Source organism: Coenobita brevimanus, chromosome 49, assembly GCF_032717465.1.
Source record: "Coenobita brevimanus isolate Jiangsu-jjx chromosome 49, ASM3271746v2, whole genome shotgun sequence".
Lineage (NCBI taxonomy): Eukaryota > Metazoa > Arthropoda > Malacostraca > Decapoda > Coenobitidae > Coenobita > Coenobita brevimanus.
The window spans coordinates 5,967,672-5,987,424 of record NC_137002.1 but is presented as its reverse complement, the minus strand read 5'-3'; the positions used below and the strand labels follow the sequence as shown (position 1 = coordinate 5,987,424).

Below are 19,753 nucleotides of genomic sequence, written 5' to 3'. Positions count from 1 at the left end.
GAATTAAACCTTTACGGATCCTTATGCCTCTTCTTTCTTCGATTTAGCTAACCTTGGCCTTTATTGTCGATCGTCGTTTAAGGAAACTCCCTAACACCTTTTCCTAAGTGAATTGATTTTGCTTATTACAGTACTAGTCCTGTTTTGTTATATAAATCCTTCAGACATGATTATAAGCAGCATAAATAACGTACAAAAAGGATAATATCCAACCATTTTCGAAAATAAATCGCTAAGGAAGAGGTATTAGGGAGGCTCCTTACTGTGTGTAGGTAACAGCTGAAGAATATAGCGTACGTACTGCGATAATTTAAGTCAACGATTGTAAATACACTTGCCAATAACAGAATGAGGATGTGAGACTGACTAGGAGAGACCAAAGGACGATATGGTGGGATGGGGTGGAGAGATATACTCGCATGAGTGATTAGTACGAGTTGGAGAAAGAGCAGCCTGACAGCGGAAGCCAGAGTGACATGGAGGTTAGTTTGTGGCCATACCTTAGGGATTAAGGCGCCTGATACAGAGAGATAGGCAGATGAATAAACTGATAGACTGACATGAATAGGCAGACAGATTGACAGATACGGATAAAGATTAAATATAGATAGCATAGCAGCTGATTTAGTTAAGGTAGTACAATATGTTTATGTCTGGTCTGGGAGAAAAAAAGTGGTGACGTGACATTAATATGATCAAGGCTGTAAGAAGCCACGAGAGAAGCCCCAGACACTTTGTATAGCGGTGCATGAAGGTAGTAGGCCATGTGATTTCAGGACCGGGTGGGGGAGGGGGGGCGTATTTCCCTATTTTTGGCCGATTAATGATTACGTATTATAAAAGCAACATGTTATTTACACAACCGTTTGGGACATATATCATCCATAAGCCTAATTGTTGAATTATTCAAATGAAAAGGGGGATGTGGTAATAAATGTTGAGGTAGTTGGTAGTCAGTATGAGTCCAAATGTGCTAGTCACCAACCCCCCCCTCCCCGCCGACTTCCAAAGCGCTGGATACGGACACGAATTTCGTCAATCATTTAAAAAAAAAAAAAAAAAAAAAAAAAAAAAAAAAAAACTAGTCAGAGAGAGAGAGAGAGAGGGGGAGGGGAGGGGCAGAGGGAGGAGAGAGATACTGTATATTTTATTCAGTGCCATGTCACTTCCTCCTAACCTTGGCAGGAAAGTTGAATGATGGGATGGTGTGGGTTATCTTCCACTACTACAACCCCCCCCCAAAAAAAAAAAAAAAAAAATCATCCACACCTCTTTTTGAGCCTAAGAGGTGAGGTAGGGCCAAATAAACAAATAAATAATAAATACATACATGATGGATACAGCCTTGGACAGACTCGTATTGGGAATTAAGAACAAGGTTTATTGATTTCAAGCAGGCCATTAATCAGAGAAGGAAGTCCCAGGTATACCCTCCCCTTTCTTGCATTTTAGGTGCTATGAGGCTACTTGGAGATAGTTTTGAACACTGATATTATTATAGTGTGTTTCCTCTAACTTGGCAAAGATCCCCAACCCCTCCTGGGGCAGTTGGTGGGCAAGGGTACTCATATTGGTGGGTTAATTTGACTAGTAACCATGAAGACCCACTTCTACCTCCTAAGTATGGTTCAAATTTCAAACAAGCACAACAGTATTCTAGGTGACAATGGCTTAGTTCGGTTGGATGTAAACAGACTACAGATGGCCAGGCAATGGAAACATGGAATAAAAATACAGATTTACCTTTGGCTGTGTAATACCGTTAGCAGATCATGACAATACTGACAAATACTGAATACAGGATATGGTATTTTACAGGTACTGACACCATACTGTGAAAAGAGATAGTATATGTGCAAGTAGAGATAGTATTAGTGCCCTCTGTGATTGGTGTGGGGGAATGAGGCTAAGACACACACACACATACACACACAAACTCAGATGCTTTTGAACACTAAACCTTGAAACATCATACCACAGACACACACATCCACCAATCATCCAATCCTACAATGTCCCATTAGAAGCATAGGATATCACGATTATAATCATAATCATCATCATCACCATCATGGCCTTTTTCTCCCCTAAGGATGAGGTGAGGTGGGGTCAACATAATAAGGAATGAGAAAAAATGATGGGGGAGACGGGAACAAATCAACATTAGGTGAATTGGGACACATATTCATTCACTTGCCATTCAAGACCCCAGAATCCTATAATACCGCTTCAGTTCAGTGACCATGTCCAGCTCATGTTTGTACACAGTAAAATCCTTATCAAATAAAGATATGACTCTAAGACACTCAAGTCACTCCTGTACACAAAAAATACTAAAACCCTGAATTCAATTTAAAAGTAAAAAAAAAAAGCTTAAGCTATGGTATATATTGTTTGAAGAAGAAGGAAAACTTATAGTATGGAATTTCTTGTGCAAAAAAATACAAAACTACAACTATTCTCATCCACAAAAGCTAAGACTACTGGTAAGTGAAAATGATGACATACTTGCTTTCAAGACCAGTAAAAAAACAACATACTGGGGCCACAACACCAAACCTCTGACTCTGTTTTGGAAATATGATGAAGCTTGTAAAAATAGGGCACTAATCTTGCTTACTAAATCATCAACTATGTGAGGTTTGGATAAGTTAGGTATGGTAAGGTAAGGTTAGGCTTGGTTAGAGTAAGTTGAGTTGAAGTTAAGTTAGACAAGGTTATGGCAGGTTAGGCTAAGTTACGTTAGGTAGGGTCAGGATAGATCATAACAAGTTAGACTTTCCATACCTAGGATGGTTAGTTTTATTTTGTTTAGGTCTTTCGTAGGTTTATTTACTGATTTCATGTGGGTCAATGGAACTCAAACACTACACAGGTCACTGAGGTTTGAATGTGCAGCCCAATACATCCCTTCCTCCCCTATGACTAGCCTACAACCCCTGCTACACAATAACCCTCTCACTGCCATGTACCCTGAGAGGCATACTAGCAGTCAAATGGTTAAGAAAATACTGACCAACACCACAATACAGACTATAAATGTACAGGGGACACTTTGCAACCTATTCCCATTTTATCTAAACTAAAAACAGTACTGTATACTCAACACTTTCTGCTGTCAAACTAACTGAGACTCGACAAAAAACCAGAGGGTACTAGAACACAAACATGAATATTGGAATGTGAACTGTAACACTGGAGTCTTTTATTTCAGAAAGTGTCAAGTTGTCTGTTTGCTTATCATGAAAATAGCATTCACAAAAAAGTAAAGTAACTGTAGTACAAAAATATTGGTTTTCCCCCCTCACTTTTTGAAATATACAGCATAAGTATAATAAATTTTGTCTTAAAGAATATCACTACTTCAAGGCACTAGTGTAAATCAAACACATACATATACTTAACTCTAACAAGTAATAATAATAATAATAATAATAATAAAACAGTTGTTACCTGGCAAGAATCAGAAGTCTCTTTTTCACACATAAACCTAGTATTATCATTTAACTCTCTCTACTGACTATGCCAGAATGTGACTTGAAATGACCACCCCAAACTATCCTCCTCCATACACTGTACTCCCCTATCTTCCCACCCAGTAACGGGTTGATCTGGCCCCAAATCCCATCCATCCTCAAGTTGTTCTATTTAGGTTAGGTTAAATTGTTAGGTCTGGTTAGATAGATCAGGTTGTTAGGTTAGGTTAGTAGGGATGAAACAACTGGGAATGGATTGACCATGGGACTGGCTGGACCTGAAAGCAACCACCACACCTTGCTCAATATCGGAACACCAGTAATGCCTCCTGGTGCCACTTTTAGTCTTACCCAGTGCTACACCAACTGAGCCTTCATCAGGTTTTAAACTAAATCTCTAAAAAAGCATAAACTCTGAAGCTCACACTAAGAATTAAAACCCATTTGAGCATCCACAATTCTCATTTCTCTATCTACATTATCGTATATTTCAGTCGCCCTGGGTAGTTTGTTCTTTGCATTTTAAAATCATCACCTTCCTCTTGAGCAGAACACAGTGATCTCAGCATTGTGGAGTATGGTTCTTATTACAGAGGTGAGTTAAGGTCTGGAAACACAGAGGAAAATTAAAATGTATTCTCTCTCACTTCTCTCTTTTCCCTTTTTGCTTTTATTTTATTTGTCTTTTCCTTGATGCTTCCATACTTTTTACTCCCCTTATAGTTTGTACACACCATAAAGCACAACCATAAGTTTTGAGATTAAAATTTGTACATAGCAACTTCTTCCTCAGACAAGAAATAAGCTCTTCCCTCAAAAGTCAATACTGTATTTTACTTACAGCTATCTTCTTACTGTGAATTAACACCAACTCTCAGTTAAACATGCTCACAGTTCGCCGTAGAGTTGCTTTGCGATCAGATACGCAGTTTTAATGTGCTTGTAACTCCAAAAACATATGTCAGAATATTGCATCATTTCTGTTTACTTCAATGTATTTGTCTTAAGGGGCATTCTCTGAGATTTAGGATGCTCCCCAGCACCTCTTCATTACCAGTTTATTTCTCCATGTGACACTTATTATTCCCCTGTGTGTAATGTATTCAACCTTAATAGTAAACAAAGCATAAATTACATATACCAGTAAGAAAATATTATGGTATAACATGCAAAACAACCTGCTATGAAAGTGGTGCTAGGGATTCTTCTAAGTCCACTTAACCCCACAAATTAAGTGAGTAATGTTTGTAATGTTTATATCAGACATACAAATAAGCTCACATTACACTCTTCAGAAGGATGATTTCTGTTTCTCATTCTTGCTACTCGTAGATGATTCTACTTAGCTCATGGAAGACCCCTTACAGCGAGTGCCTGCTTTCAATGCCCCTACTGCAAGCGATCTCTTCCTATGCTCGATGAAATGGTCTAGCAGTGGCAAAAATAATAAAATTGATATATAATAAAATGATATCACCATACTGAAGAGGTCTATTCCCATTTAAAGAACTATATTATACAAATACTCCATCAGGAATATCCACTACAATACCTCATTTTTGTACTTAACTGAGAATCTTTATAAACACACAGAAGTACTCTGTTAGCAGACCTATATATTAGGTACCCCTGTTTAAGTACATGACACAGTTTGTCTTTTTGGAATGTGACAAATCGTACAGTCTCCATTTTAAGTACATTCATGAACCAAGTGGCAAACAGGAAGAAAGTCAAAACGAAGAGAAAAATTACAGAAAGGAAGCTTTGAACATCATCATCTTCATCCTCATCCTCCTTATCATCATCCTGACCTTTTTTCCCACCTAAAGATGGGGCGAGGCAGGATTCAGAAAATGAGGAAAAAGAAAGCACAAAAGAGTGAGCACTATCAACAAAACACCCAAGGAAACGGGAGACAAGTATTTACAACAGAAATAAAATCAGAAGGATAAGTTAATGCCTTTAGAACCCCTCATGGAGGGATTAAGTCATTTAGGAATCACCCAAATATCATCATAATAAAAAGTTTAAAATCTTACCTTTTTAAGAGGCGTCAAAAAATCTTTTCTGAATCAAAATATTATCATCAACTTCCACAAAAATATATTCTATCATGTCTCTTAATACGACATGTTTATCTGAGACTATTTACTGCCCACCTACTTACTGATCCATTATCCTGTGCTTTAACCAGTTCCCTAGTTGCTTATCATTACAATCATCTTGGCATTTATCCCACCTAAGGATGGGAACAAATTACAGGACAAATAGTACTAGCTTTTTTCTTTTTTTTTCCTAAAAGAAATTTTTGTACAGAATCAGGCTTTAAATTTCACAGTTCAGAAACTGATGCTGTTAAAATGACCTTCTATTAACTTTTTTGTGAGCAGCTCTTTTGTTTCTAATCACTATGTACTTTCATATTTTTACATAAATTTTTAAAGGTCTTTTTATTAACTATTGTTATAACCATATATTCATCATCAACTTCTCTAATGTCAGGAAAGGCTATGGACCTGAAAATACTTCCACTGTTGGTGTTTTAACTCCTTCAGTAAAATGTCTTTTATATTTACTCTTGTTACTAATACATGATAATCAACTTATGGAAGACTTTTGAACCTGTGGGGTTATTTATGGCTTTCAATAACCCATTTTCAAACTGGTGTTCAAATAAAGCCTTCATTAGCCTCTTTCTACAAGAACTCTCCCCTACACAAAGTAAACTTATCTGGAGGCTGCAAGAGCATTGTATAATATAAATGCTGTCATATTACTGAAATGGTTAAATCAGTTGTTGTTGTTGTTGTTGTTCCTATTATTGGAATATGTGTGCTACCTATGTCGCACCGAGTGAAAGAACCAGTCTAGTTTGGTGGTCCATGCACCACCATATGCCTCACAGAAGCGACCTTGGAAGTATCTCAGTGCCTCCTCGTCACTCTGCTCCACAGCCAGTGTTGTCCGAAGGTGCTCAATATCATCCACACTCTGTATCAGGATAAAATGTTGTCAGGTTTGTCAGTGCAGTGTCTTGTCATACTTGCACTTCAGTACAAAAAGAAAAGCATAAATGTTAAAGTTAAAATGGTCTCCATATTTATGAACTCATTTATCTGGTGTTATCTAGATTAAAACACTATTGCTGTACCAATGAAACAGTTTAATTTCCAGATCCATCATCAAAATTATGCTATATTATTCTTGTGAAACCCTCACACTGGGAGCATCCATGTTCTATATGGACTAGAAGCCAAACCAAGTGCCTAAACTAGATTGCAAGTGACTCTTATACCTTCATCTGAGTTTCATATGAAAGAATGATGATTATGTGGCTGGTTTCTCAGGTTGTAGCACATTACCTACCCTTAAGTGGTCTGCAACATACCAGCCTAGCCTGGAATCCCCACAGGTCACCAAGATAACATGGGACTGGATATATCCAAATACTACAATATGTTATTGGTTACCTGTAATTCTGGCATCCCAGCTGACACAACGAGGGTAAACAGGTTAATGATAAGGTGATGGTGCTTCCTCAGGGCCAGGTATGCCTTCCCACACAGCTCCTGGAACCTGCAGACAAGGATATAGTGATGAATAATTATGTGGATACAAGACCATCAAAATACATTCAAGTTTTTCAAAGGCCTTGGTCATGCATGCATGTGTAGTTTTTTCTTTAAATAACCCACTGAATGACAAATATAACAGCACCGGATAGAGACCCACCTACAACAAATACCACTAGCCCTTGTCACCAAAGCACGAAAGCATAAGTGAATGTAGACTTCACAAGTTTCTACAGCAGGCTTTTTCTCTCTCTTCCTCCAGCACTCATGCACATACAAGCATGCATGCACGTGTGCACACACACACACACAAACACAGGCAATATTCTCTTACAAGAGAGAGAGAGAGAGAGAGAGAAAAAAAAAAAAGTAACACCCTTATTTTCCTACGAAGCAAATCCAAAATATCATTTCATATACATACCTAATAAACTCCTGGCTCTCCTTGGGGTTGTCAGCGCCTCTTGCTATGACATACAGGAAGTCTGGTGTGAGGACGAATGGAACACGCTCCCGTGGGATACCAAATTTCTTTTTGAAGTTGCCTAGGAAGTGACCAAAGTCAATGTGGAAGATCTGGACAGGAAGGGAAGAGCAGAAAGTATGTTACTAATAAAACACAGACGGTGACTAATAATATATACAAGCAGTCTTCATCAAAAGTTAAGGGTATGATCTTAATCTCTAGAATCCTGTGCTGTAATTTAATGGCATATTACTGCTACAAGGAATGAGAGACTGACTAGATGAGTGTATGCAAATGAAGTAGAGGGGGATGAAAGGGAAAGGGAAAATGAGGATGAGCTGGAGAGATGGAGTAGAGAAATATATGTGAGATGGGTGCAAGTTGGAGGGATGGCAACCAGCTGGCAGAGGACAAGGTGACATGGAAGTGATTTGCTTATGGCCACTCTTTATGGGATTAAGGCATCTGGCTGTTGATAGATAATTGTTACCTATATATGATTTTATTAACCTTAGGGCAGATCTTTATTAGTGAAGGGGTTAATGAAGGCTATATCTACCTCCCTCAGTACAAAAAGTTTCTCATGAGCTGAAAGAAATCCTCTAGTTCAATAGCAAGAATAAACTAAACCAAATTCATGAAGGAGAAGGGGTTAATAAAATCATCAGATGCCATTCAGCATAAAATACACACTTGGTAGCTTATTTATCATAGTCAAGTTGTTAAATGACACTAATATAAGGCAGAGGCACTAACAATGCCCTCCTGGTTGACCATAATGTTGTCTGGGTGGCGGTCTCCGATGCCAAGGATAAAGGTTGCCACACAGTACCCAGCACACGACCGGGTGAAGTTGTCAACAGCCTGGTCCAGTCTAAAGGTGACAAGAGAAAGCCATTTATTCAATAATCATGACTTCAAAGAATAAATAAATAAATAAACATTAATAAATGAATGAAATCCAATATAACCAAAACAAAGGCATTGACTCACTAATCAAGTCATGACACCTTCAAGATGTAGGGACAAAAAGTTTTGCTACCATAACATCAGTCCTCTTCATGAAAATTACCAGAAACAAAACCAATTAGGCTACTCATAACTCAATAACCATCCTGCAAAATGAACTAATAACTTTTTTTTTTTCCTGGCATTGTGGATATCCAATTCACAATACTACTGTAGCCTACTTTTAATTAGCCTACTTTACAAGGGAAGTATAAGTATACAGCTACATTAGCTGACATAAATAAATATCCAACTTACACCCACCTAAGACCTTTATTCTTGTCCTTGATCCATTTATACAGCTGGGATGAATCCACCTGCATGGCACCAAGCCGAGTGCCACGCTGAATGCTGTACACTGTCCTTGCGTCCCTCACCATCTCTATGACCCCCACCTCATGACCCGTGGCCAGACAGGCATAAGGTGTCATGCGAAGATCAAGGCCCTCAGAATTCCACAGGTTGGCCAAGGTCCCGATGACTTGTAGGGTTAGCATGTCTTGCCGCAGATCTGTGATTAGGGATAGAAAATGTGACACAGATGTGAATTATTTAAAGTGTCATCAGTACCACTGCTATCATAATCACAACCATTATCACACACATTCCTCACAATGCCCATTTCCACTGCTTTTACTCTTCAATTTTCACTCTCATGCAATACTGAAGCCTCATAGTAACATATAAAAATCTTCACAGAGCCACTTCTCTTCCCCAACCTACTGGACAGTAAATAAAGCAAAATAAAAGTCAAATGGCCACCCCTTACGGGATTATGGCGTCTGGCAATAGATAGATAGATAGAATAATTATACCTATACTTGGCTCTCACCTTCACCACTCTTGAAGATAATGCCATGTGTATGAGAATACAACTGAGCCATGGGTTCTGGGTTCTGCCACACCAGACGTAGTGGTCGACGTGCCGAGTCCAGCACACGACACTCCCCAACACGCAGCGCCCCTAGGGATACTCCTGGCACTAAGGGTGATGGAAGGTGTTGTAGGATGCGCAGAGTCTCAGGCTCTCGCAGCTGCTCTCTTAGGTATTGGGTCTTGTCCTGTGTGCCAGAGAGAGTTCCTATTATTGTATCCCCGGTCAATGAAGGCTTTCTATAATTTTCTGTCCCTGCTGTACTTCACGACTCATGAATGCCTCTATTGCATGCTGCATGTGTATGGAAAAGGTCCAGCCTGCTGATTTTCAAGGCTTACCACTCCCCCACAACATCCCTTAAACATTATAAGTATATTCCACTGCTGATAACGATTTATGACACTATGTGGTGAGTCACAAACCCCCCCAAAAAAATAAATAAATAAAAGTAATAATAAAAAAATAAGGGGTGAATTACAAACAGGACTTATACAGGTAATATCTAATTTTACCATACCTTTGTTGTATCCTTGACATCTTGTGCAATGCGAGCAAGAGTGTCTAGTGCGAGGGCTTGTCGGGCCACTCGCTGAACCCCTCCTCGACCCAGCCCACGGCAGTACACCTCCAACACTGCACTAGCCCGCTCCATGGACGCCCATGTGTGCGCATCAGACCTGGCATACACACACATGCACATGGGACATTTAACCACCATTATGACCAGTATTCAGCATTATATTCATCACATGTATAATTATGTTTTTTTTTTTTTTTTTTTTTTTTTTTTTTTTTTTTTTAATGTGTCCGACTCAGGGCATAGGCTCCACAGCCTGCTCTCAAGGCCCAGTAGTCCTCCTACATACCATACTCCTCTCTACATGTCACCACTTCGGCGCTAACACCCACCGTCCACATTGAATACATGCTAGGGCTGTCTCATACAGGACTGGTGTATTGGTATTAGCGGGGGTACTTTTATGACATGTCGGCGGGTCATCTGGTAGATCAGGAAAGCCTGCTTTCATGAAATTCAAATCCTTAAACTATTCCCTGCCCCAGCCGGGATTCGAACCTGGGTCCATCAGGACTGCAGGCCTCCTCTCTACCGATTCAGCCACCGCCTCCCCCTGTTATTTAGTATTTACTACTCATCATCATCATTATCACATGCAAAAACATATGGTATTTGTCACTTAGTACTCATTATCATCATTCAGGCCTCCATTCTCACCTAAGAATGGGGTGAGGTCAGGTTAAGCCTAATAAAAATACAAACACAAACAGTACATCTATGCGCTGCCATACCTGAGAAGCCAGAAGAGGTAGTGACCGAGGGATGGGTTGGCCAGGGCACGACGGAGCAGCAACCTCAGTAGTGCAGAGTCCAGTACTATCTCTTGCTTCAAGATCAGTACTAACTGTAGCAGGTACTGGAGGGGGAAAATGAACATATTACATTCAGCTTAGTCTAAAGGAGGGACAAGGGAGGATGAAAGTGGAGTTCTTCTGATAAATGATAATGAATAAACATCACAGATGAGGGGGAAGGGGGGATTAAAGTGGAGTTCTTCTGACAAATGATAAAGAACTAAAGTAGCATTCGGTATCAGGCTACTACATAACCATAATAATTGGAGATGGTAGTTGGAACAAACTCTTTTAACCTCTAGCAATGCATACTTTCCCCTATGAAATGATTTCTAGGTGTGACCATAGCTGTCAAAGGGTTTATCAAGACAAATGCATTTAGTCTGAATTAAAAAAAAAAAAAAAAAAAAATCATAATTAAGGGTGTTAGAGGTAACTGTTGCAACTTTCAATCAGATATATCGGTATCTTTGGCCATTAGCCAGAATGAAATAAAACGTATATCATACTGAAGGGATGAAAAGCTGAAATGTCTCACTATGAAGAACCTGAACACAAACCTGGCCCAGATCCTCATCAGGGAGAGTGCTGAGAGACGTAACAGCATGTGCTCTGACAGTGGGGTCTGGGTGTCTGGCCTGAAGCAGTTCCAGTGCCACACTGGCTGGTACTGTGCCCCATGACCCAAGCAGCAAGTATAACTGGGGAAGAAGAAAGTTTAGTATATTGGTTATTATTATTCTTTTTGTTCAAATGTTTATATACAATACTTCCTCTTAATGAATCCTCATAATGAGGTTGCTCATGTTAGGGCCCTCATTTTCTAAGCACCAAATGTTAGTTATCATCATTACTAGTCATGATCATCATCATCATCATCATTACTGGAAAATTAAACCCATATACTGAAACTGTGCTAACTGAACAAAGAATAGATTTGATCCAACTACAACTCTCACCATGACTGAAGAGGATCCAAATCCTGCCAAAACTGTTGTGGCTTCACAATAAACACAATTTCACCACATATGAATAATTTTTCCATCTGACTAACTCTCAGCACCATGAAATCACAAGCCATCACTAAGCAAAATTAAAACAGGATGTCTAACATCACCATCATCATAAATGCTATCATCCCAATCACTGTCAGCTACAGTAATAATACCCTAGTTACAACAATCTAAAATATATCAAAAATTATCATCTGTGTTTTCCACTGAACAGTCCAATCACAAAATTTGCTACACTTAATCTATATCTACAGTCATTTTAAAGGCAAAAGTATGATCACCCTCATGCAACAGGAATGATGATATTAATGATGGTTCACCCCATATGAAGTATATACAAGTATGACGTATAGGGGGCTCATCAATACAGCACTTTTAGACTCCCTTCAACCCCCTTCTCTTCAATACAATAATGCATCTCTCTCCCTTCTATGCGTTGTGAACTCTCTCCTCACACTGTTGCTCCATTATGGCAGGCACACAGCACCCACTCACACACAACATCTCCTATCTTTTTTTAAGACTTAATTGGTCCTCTCAGACTTTCATATCTGCAACCCCACCTAGTCAGCTTTGGAACCATTTCTCTCAGTGTCTTTCCGGTACTTATGATCTCCAATCTTTTATACGCAATGTGTCCATCCAGCTAACTCAAAATGAATGAATCTTGAATCTGTCTTCGTCTTTGTTCCAGTTTCTTTAGATGGGATATATATTGCAGGCCTCAGCACTGGGTAATTAAAAAACTGACCTGACTAACATGATCCCTGGATGACCACTTGACGGCCTCCAGTAGCTTGGGCAAGGAACGTGGTACAGCAGGACATTCCTCTCTCCTCTGCCATAGTATCTCACGCTCCTCTCCTGTTAGCCTTGTCAGAGGGTCCTTTTCTGCTATGGCCTTGATAGCTGACAGGTCATGTAGTTTGGTTTGGTGCTCCTGAGGGGAAGGAGGTGGTCAAATGGCAGAATCTTGGAATACTGTTCAGATGTATGTACATGCAGTTCTGGGATGGGGCTGGGAACAGTTAGATCAACAATTTTCGTTAAAACAATTTTATTAATCTGTATTAGGAACTTCTGAGCTCGACTGTACCTGACTAGTGTTCCTGGAGTCAAGCTTGATGATGTAACGAGCATAGTCCTCCATCTGCTGTGCATCGGGAAAAACCACATTTTGGTTGAATCGCCGCTCAAACCCAACCTCTAACGTGGCTGTTTCTCGAGTTACTGTGTTCCCTGTGACAAAAAAGAGGTACCGGTATGGAGGCTGAGCTAGGGAACTGAAAACAGATCAATTTGGGTCGATGAACTGTTTACATAGGAGCACATGACTAGTGTCTAGCAGCTTGTTTTTAACATGATACGGTAGTCGACAGACTCTGTCCTGCAGTAGTATGCAAAGTGCATCTAGAAACATATCCCCCTCCCCCCAAAAAAGGGGGGGGTAGGGAGACGCTTTGGCCTATAAGGCAGAACAAGATTCAAAGGAACGTGTACATAAGTGTCTGGCCCATTCTCTGAGTACATCGTTGATAGTTCCTCCTCTTTCATGCTTTCTCTTTTCTTGTGTTCTGGATCCTACTTCACCCCAACCTTGCATGGGAAAAAAGTTCAGAATGATACTGATGATGATGAGGGTAGTGGTGAATGACAATAATCAGTCACTACTGATGGCAGTGGTGGGTGAAGATCATGATGATAATGATGACGAAGGCTAATAAATAACTGAACAAACAAAATAATCTTAATAATGACATCTGGCTTACCTGTAAGCCCGAGAGGGTTGAGGAAGTCCGGTGATGGTTGTGGTGATGGTGAGAGAGGTATGGTTACCCGGCCATGAACCAGCCGGCTTTGGTGATCAAACAGGCATACATTTCCCCACCACAGCGCTACATCTTCCTGCTACATGCAAATTAATAATTATTTGCTGATTTTTTATCCAGCTTTTACTGTTTTAATTATACTGTATTTATGTACAGCATCTAACAATCCTTCAGCATTTAAAATTTTTCAGGATATATGTACAGAATGGTACCTCATGTATGAGCAAATAAAACTGTATCCACATTTACAGTACACTGTATACTGTGTTGATTTCCCCCTACCTACCAGTTTCTCTCTCTTCCTCTTCCTGTCAGGCTGTCTGTCCGAACACAGTGCCAGACACAGCTTAGCAGCATGAGGTATCTCCTGTATGGGCAATTCAAACTGCATCCACTCCCCCCACTCTGCACTGCTGGCTGCCACTCGCTTTGTCTCACGCACACAACACAGTGACTCTGACCCATGGTATACCCCAGCTCGAATGTATATCTGGGAGTAAAGAAATCAATTTTAAGCCTGTCAAATTATTTCAGAAGGACAAAGGGATCTGAAACATGTTCATCAAACACAATAGGTTTCAAATTTGCTTGTTTCTTGTCTTTTCATCATTGACAAAGCCTGACAGAAGCTGATGCAATGAAACTTTTTAGTTATGACATGGACTCAATCATACATCTATTACATAATCAACATTCTGACCTTCTGAGCATCCTTAGTATTGAGGTTACTGCCACGAAGAATGTGCACCTTGAGCCGTCCATCCATACTGGGGTGCCAAAGGGAGATGGGTGGGGAATGCTGTGGGATGGGCTGAGATAGAGGGTGGTGGGTGTGCGAGGAGGTCTGGGAGTGAACAGGGGATAGAGATGCATACAGCTCACCCCGGGACACCAGTGACAGGTTTGGGGTCTTGCCTCGGGACAGCCATGACCGTACTGCCTGTGGAGTGAGAAAATGACGGTGTTCCTGACATAAGTAATGTGGAAATTTTAGTGTCATTCTCTCTCTCTCTCTTTCTCAGACACACACACACACACACACACAAACATACACATGTGCATGCACAAATGCAAACATACTGTCTGTGCATATGTGTGTGCATACAACACACTTTTCTTCCCTAATATTTTATCACACCATTTGCAATGTTCAACAATGTATAATGAAAATCTGAAAACATTATCTTTCATGTTTAACATAAACTTCACATTAAACAACCACTCAACATGGCAATTTTAAGTAACACATATCAGTATAGCTGCAGTACTGAGACCTGTATAATACCATACAATAGTATATATCCATATAGTCATTTTAACCATCACTACCAGAATCATTACCACCTCCCAGATGCCAAATATATTACAGCCAATAACCAAATTGTCAACAATCTCACCTTGTACTGTGTTATAGGTCGGACAGCCAGCAGGTACTCATTTGTGCCAGACACCTTGAGGGCATAGTGCTGGGGCCCTCCCCGTCCACACAGGGGGTCCACCGACGCTATGGGGTTATTGCAAGATGGAGAGGAGGAGCTACAGTCTTGGGAGGAGGTACAGGATGATGAAAGGGGTTGGATGGATGATTTCTTTGGGGTACTGGATGATACATGGGATGGGACAGAAGCCTTCTTTGGGGTTTTGTCTATTTTTTTTATGTGGGTGGTGTAAGGTGCATAACGAATTTCAGACGCAGGGGCATGGGGAAAACGTGTGTGGGTGCGTTTGGATGGTGCTGAATTATGACTGTGATTGGATAGCATACAGTTATTATTGTGACTGAATGGCATCAAGTTATGAGTGTGTTTGGATGGTGACATGTTATTCTGGTGCTTATGAGATGGCTTGTTCTTTCTCGGGGATGAGTCAGTGGTGATGGGAGGTGGAAACAGGCGCTTGAGAGCGGCTGCAATGATGCCATCGGGGTAAGTATCCCAAGTCACTCGCACATTTACTGACTCCGTGCTGCCATGCCATACTGTCACCATCAAGTACCCTGGGGAACAGAAGGGGAGGATATTAAAACAACTGAGAACATATTAAATGGACAAAGTGTGTATGCAGATGAATCTATGGTGTGTGGGGTAGGAATCTATCTCTACAATCTCCTGGGATATTTATTACATTTGGAGCAATCAATATGATTCATAATCCCTGCAGGCCTTTTCAGCCTATAAACCCCTCTCTCTCTCTCTCTCTCTTGTCTAAATGATGTATCATCCTCATCCTGATCCTTCTTCCCACTAGAGATGGTCTGACTAATGATATTATTCCCTGGTTGAAAATGTTAGGTTGGATGTCTGGATTTCCCCCCACCACCACCAAATAAAATAGTGCATACACATTATTCCAGTAGCACAGCATAAAGAAAAACATGTTTCCTAACCTTGGTCAAGCCTCTTTTTAATGGCGGAGGGCAGGACGGGTGATGGCTCCAGCTCTGGGGGATGCTGGTGGCAGGCCAGTAATGCAAGACCACATACTTGTCTCGCTCGCACACACTCCTGCACCATCTTGTAGTTGTTGTTTGTTGTGCCAGGAAATGGAGCAGATGTAAGATATAACATTAAAGAAGTAAGGAATGATTTAAAATATGAGTACATACCGTAGTAAAGACAGGCAACATGAGCCCTACAATGAAGTTATCATCTGCTTGGGTACAAAATACCGTATTATGGTTTCCTGGAAAGTTATAATAGTTTCTGCACAAAGCAGACCCTTTTCAAGTCAGTTTAAAACTGTTGTATCTTCCTAATGAATAACATTTCCAGTAGTGGGTATAATTCTTTCATCTGAACAATTCACAACACTCTAAAATCAAGGCACAGATGTGTTTTCTTTACATTTTCCATCTTCTCTTTCCACTCACCTCCATAATGTTTTTCCTGAAGTCCTGCAGTTCCTCATCTTCAGAGTTTTCCAGGTCCTGCACAGATCGTCCAATGGCCAGACCTGGAAAACAGACTATTATATCACACTACAGAATGTAAAAAAATCATGACACACTGGACAAAGGACTCCATTCCAGAATACTGTACTGTAATAAACACAAATGAAAAATAAAGCAGTGTAGCAATGTACTGCAACTTCTTTTTATAGATAGTGAAATGTAACAGCCAGTGCAAAATCTGAAAATACTATATTGCAGTTTATATAAATACAAACTGTAGGCTGCCATACAACTATGCTTTATCTCAATAACAATATTCTTTATGCACACAGTAGCTAGCTACTGCACACATATTACAACTCTTTAAGGGAAGAGTGCATTTCCTCAGCTAAATTCATTACAGTAGTAATCAGAATAAAAATCCTAGTGCTCTACCAGATCTCCGGGGGTTTAACCACATTATTATCTAACTAAATTCATCTTTATTAAGACTCTCATTTTCCCTGCTTCACTGGTTCACATCAATCTCTCTACTTTAACAACCACTGAACTACTCCCTCCACCACCTCCACACACTCACTGATCTCATTGTTGAATTGCTCAGTCTCAATAGGTCCACGTGCCTCCACCACCTTCAATACTGGTGAGAACAGCCGCAGGTCACACAGGCGGCGTTCCTCGTCCCAGAACTCCTCCTGTGCGGCAGCATCCTGTGTCACCCCCACCAAGACATAGTGTTGGGGTGAACGCAGATCCTCCTGCCCTGGATATTTACGAGCCTCGTGCCATAACTCCTCTGATGGACATATTAGAAGTTAGTAGATAAAATACTGTGATGTACTAATGATGATGATGACAACACCAGAAATAATAATAATAATAATAATTCCTTAATATATAACAACAATCACAATCATCATCATCCTATAACTCACTAATACATGGACAAGCAGGATACAGAACTTGGACTAACCCTTAAGGTGTGCAAGTGTGATGTCCCGGTGGCATGAGAGCGGCACAATGACATTCTTGGGCAGGAGGCAGTCCACAATGATGCTGCCAGACATCTGAGGCCCTCCCACTGCCTCACACCAGGCAGGCGTCACCAAGCAGCCTCCCACACTTAGCCTTGGTCATCATCACATTCACACTTCCATCACCTGACAAGTTATGGAGGCTTTCATTAATCTTACCAGTACCTAACTTCCAAAATTAATCTGATCATAATCACCCCAAACTAATAATCTATAAATCCATCCATTAAATAAACTTATGTTGTTCCATTAGGAGTGTTTAGAATTTGATTAATAAACTCATCAATGCTAAATATGTTCAAAACAATCTGACAAATTATCCTGGGTATGGGATGAATGCTAGACATTCAGTAAGCTTCCACCTAACACTTGCTACAGCGGGATAGTAAATATTCTTATAATATTAATTAGGTGATAAATAATGAACTAGGCAAGCCATGTCAGCCCTTAGCAAATAGATGCCCGAGACGATCCTGGTTAGATACCATAGAAATATACCGTACCGTAAATTTTATAACTCATTCTTTGCATATCTTACCCCTCATAGTCTGGTGTTTAACTCAGAGAAGAGAACTGGTTACAAATCTGACATTTTTCCCGCTTTGCAAGATTCAAGGAGGCAAGAGAAACACACGAATGAGTTTGGGCCGTTTAAACCAGACCGTTGCTTGGCTCCCACGTAAACAAAAACACAGCTGGCCACACCTGCTGTCATATGAGATACTTTTCATTGATAAAATATTAAGTCTAATATATTTGTTAAAGGTTTAAAACATACATCATTATCTGATGTCTCTTATATTTCATCTCTTACATATATATCGTGGGGGCTTAAAACAAAAGTAATTTTGGAATATACACGGACTTAGTTTTGACTTCGAAAGGCTGAAAAACTACCGCGGGTTTTTTAACTGATTATGGTGCTACAATTATTATGAAAACCAAAATGTAGACTTAAAGCAGACTGATACGAATAATGAATACGAAAGTCGTATTATTTTAATGGAGTTATTTATTTGAATGAGTACTGCTTAGTAGGCCCATCAATCCCTTCAGAGATGAGGAACTTTGGGGAGAAAAGGATTATTAAATGAAGCACTAAGCAGCCAATATATGCGATATATGTGTTGGGTTCTGCATAACCAAATGGAAGAAAAATCTATACTTTTAAAAGTATAAGGAGTAGTATTTTATTTAAAATACACAGTTGGTTACATGCAGACATTAATACAAATGAAGCTACAGTAAATGAAATTCATGTTTGTTGCTTGTATGAGTCTTTAGGAAGCCTTCTGTAGTTGATATACACAATCTTGACAATAAAAATGAAGCTGAATATCAACAAGCATGCAAGATGGTTCAGTTTCAAAGTAATTTACGGATATCTAAAACATTAAGCTGCCAGGTTGCTTCAGTTTTGAATAAATATTACAAAATCATTTAGCTGTACGTTATAGGAATACACTATTTTACGAATTAAGTGTTTACGCCATATGGAACTACTTTTTAAGGTTTATCCCGCAACTTTCATGCGCGGTGCGCCTCAGTGGGGTAACGGACATCTTAGGGAGAAGGTTTAATGGCACGTTCTCTTCATAAGTTATATTTGGGGTACTTGCTGTAGTTTACATTGGTTTTGTGCACCCAGGATGTTTTTAAGAGAACGAAGACGTGTAACAACTATCCATATGTGTATTACAAAACCTAGAAACTTCTAAATCAGGTAAGATGACATTTTTTACAGGAGGGGGTTTGAATTCACACGAGTCCATTTGTGTCCAGTGATTAACTAATTTTACGGTAATCCAGATTAATATCTACCTAGCTAGGTGATCTAAGCCAACTGTACTGTGCGTAAATAATGAAATGGCATGATACAAACAAAACGTACCTGGTGCTCAGTTAATGTTAAAATAAGGAAGAAATTTGTGGGTGGTTTTGGCGGGATGTTCGTGGCTTGGGGCCTACGAATCTAAATGCATAAAGTGTTAAGGTACTTAAAGAGGAACTAACCACCATTTTGTGTTCCTATAATGTCACTAAGAATGCCAGAACGTGGGAAGAGTATCCATATGACTTCACGTAAGGTAACGCAGGATATCTTCTGACGAGTTGGTTTGTATTCGTCCGCGTCCATCCTTTCCAGTGGCACAATTGTTTATATGATCGCAATTCAACTTGATCTTTATATGGACAGGAGGTCTTCTAAACGGCACT

General features: G+C 39.9%; 1 protein-coding gene across 1 annotated transcript; it reads right to left on the bottom strand.

Annotated features, from left to right (window-relative positions):
* Positions 1-6,311: 6,311 nt before the first annotated feature.
* Positions 6,312-17,569, bottom strand: LOC145399416 (phosphatidylinositol 4,5-bisphosphate 3-kinase catalytic subunit alpha isoform-like). The gene is made up of 20 exons (XM_080272033.1): positions 17,476-17,569; positions 17,083-17,298; positions 16,482-16,564; positions 15,999-16,125; positions 15,503-15,608; positions 15,010-15,148; positions 14,313-14,552; positions 13,899-14,102; positions 13,553-13,688; positions 12,880-13,022; positions 12,535-12,723; positions 11,331-11,471; positions 10,708-10,832; positions 9,917-10,076; positions 9,355-9,583; positions 8,787-9,033; positions 8,271-8,388; positions 7,473-7,624; positions 6,947-7,052; positions 6,312-6,467 (listed from the first exon to the last, which is right to left on the bottom strand). The coding sequence occupies exons 1-20, from the start codon at positions 17,567-17,569 to the stop codon at positions 6,312-6,314; spliced, it is 3,111 nt and encodes a 1,036-aa protein (XP_080128159.1).
* Positions 17,570-19,753: the final 2,184 nt, after the last annotated feature.

Coding starts and splice junctions, on each gene's coding strand:
- LOC145399416 (XM_080272033.1), bottom strand. CDS start 17,569: ATGTCTGGCAGCATCATTGTGGACTGCCTCCTGCCCAAGAATGTCATT. Junction 14,553..15,009: donor GACCTATAACACAGTACAAG/GTGAGATTGTTG, acceptor CTCACTCCACAG/GCAGTACGGTCATGGCTGTC. Junction 6,468..6,946: donor CTGGGATGCCAGAATTACAG/GTAACCAATAAC, acceptor ATCCTGATACAG/AGTGTGGATGATATTGAGCA.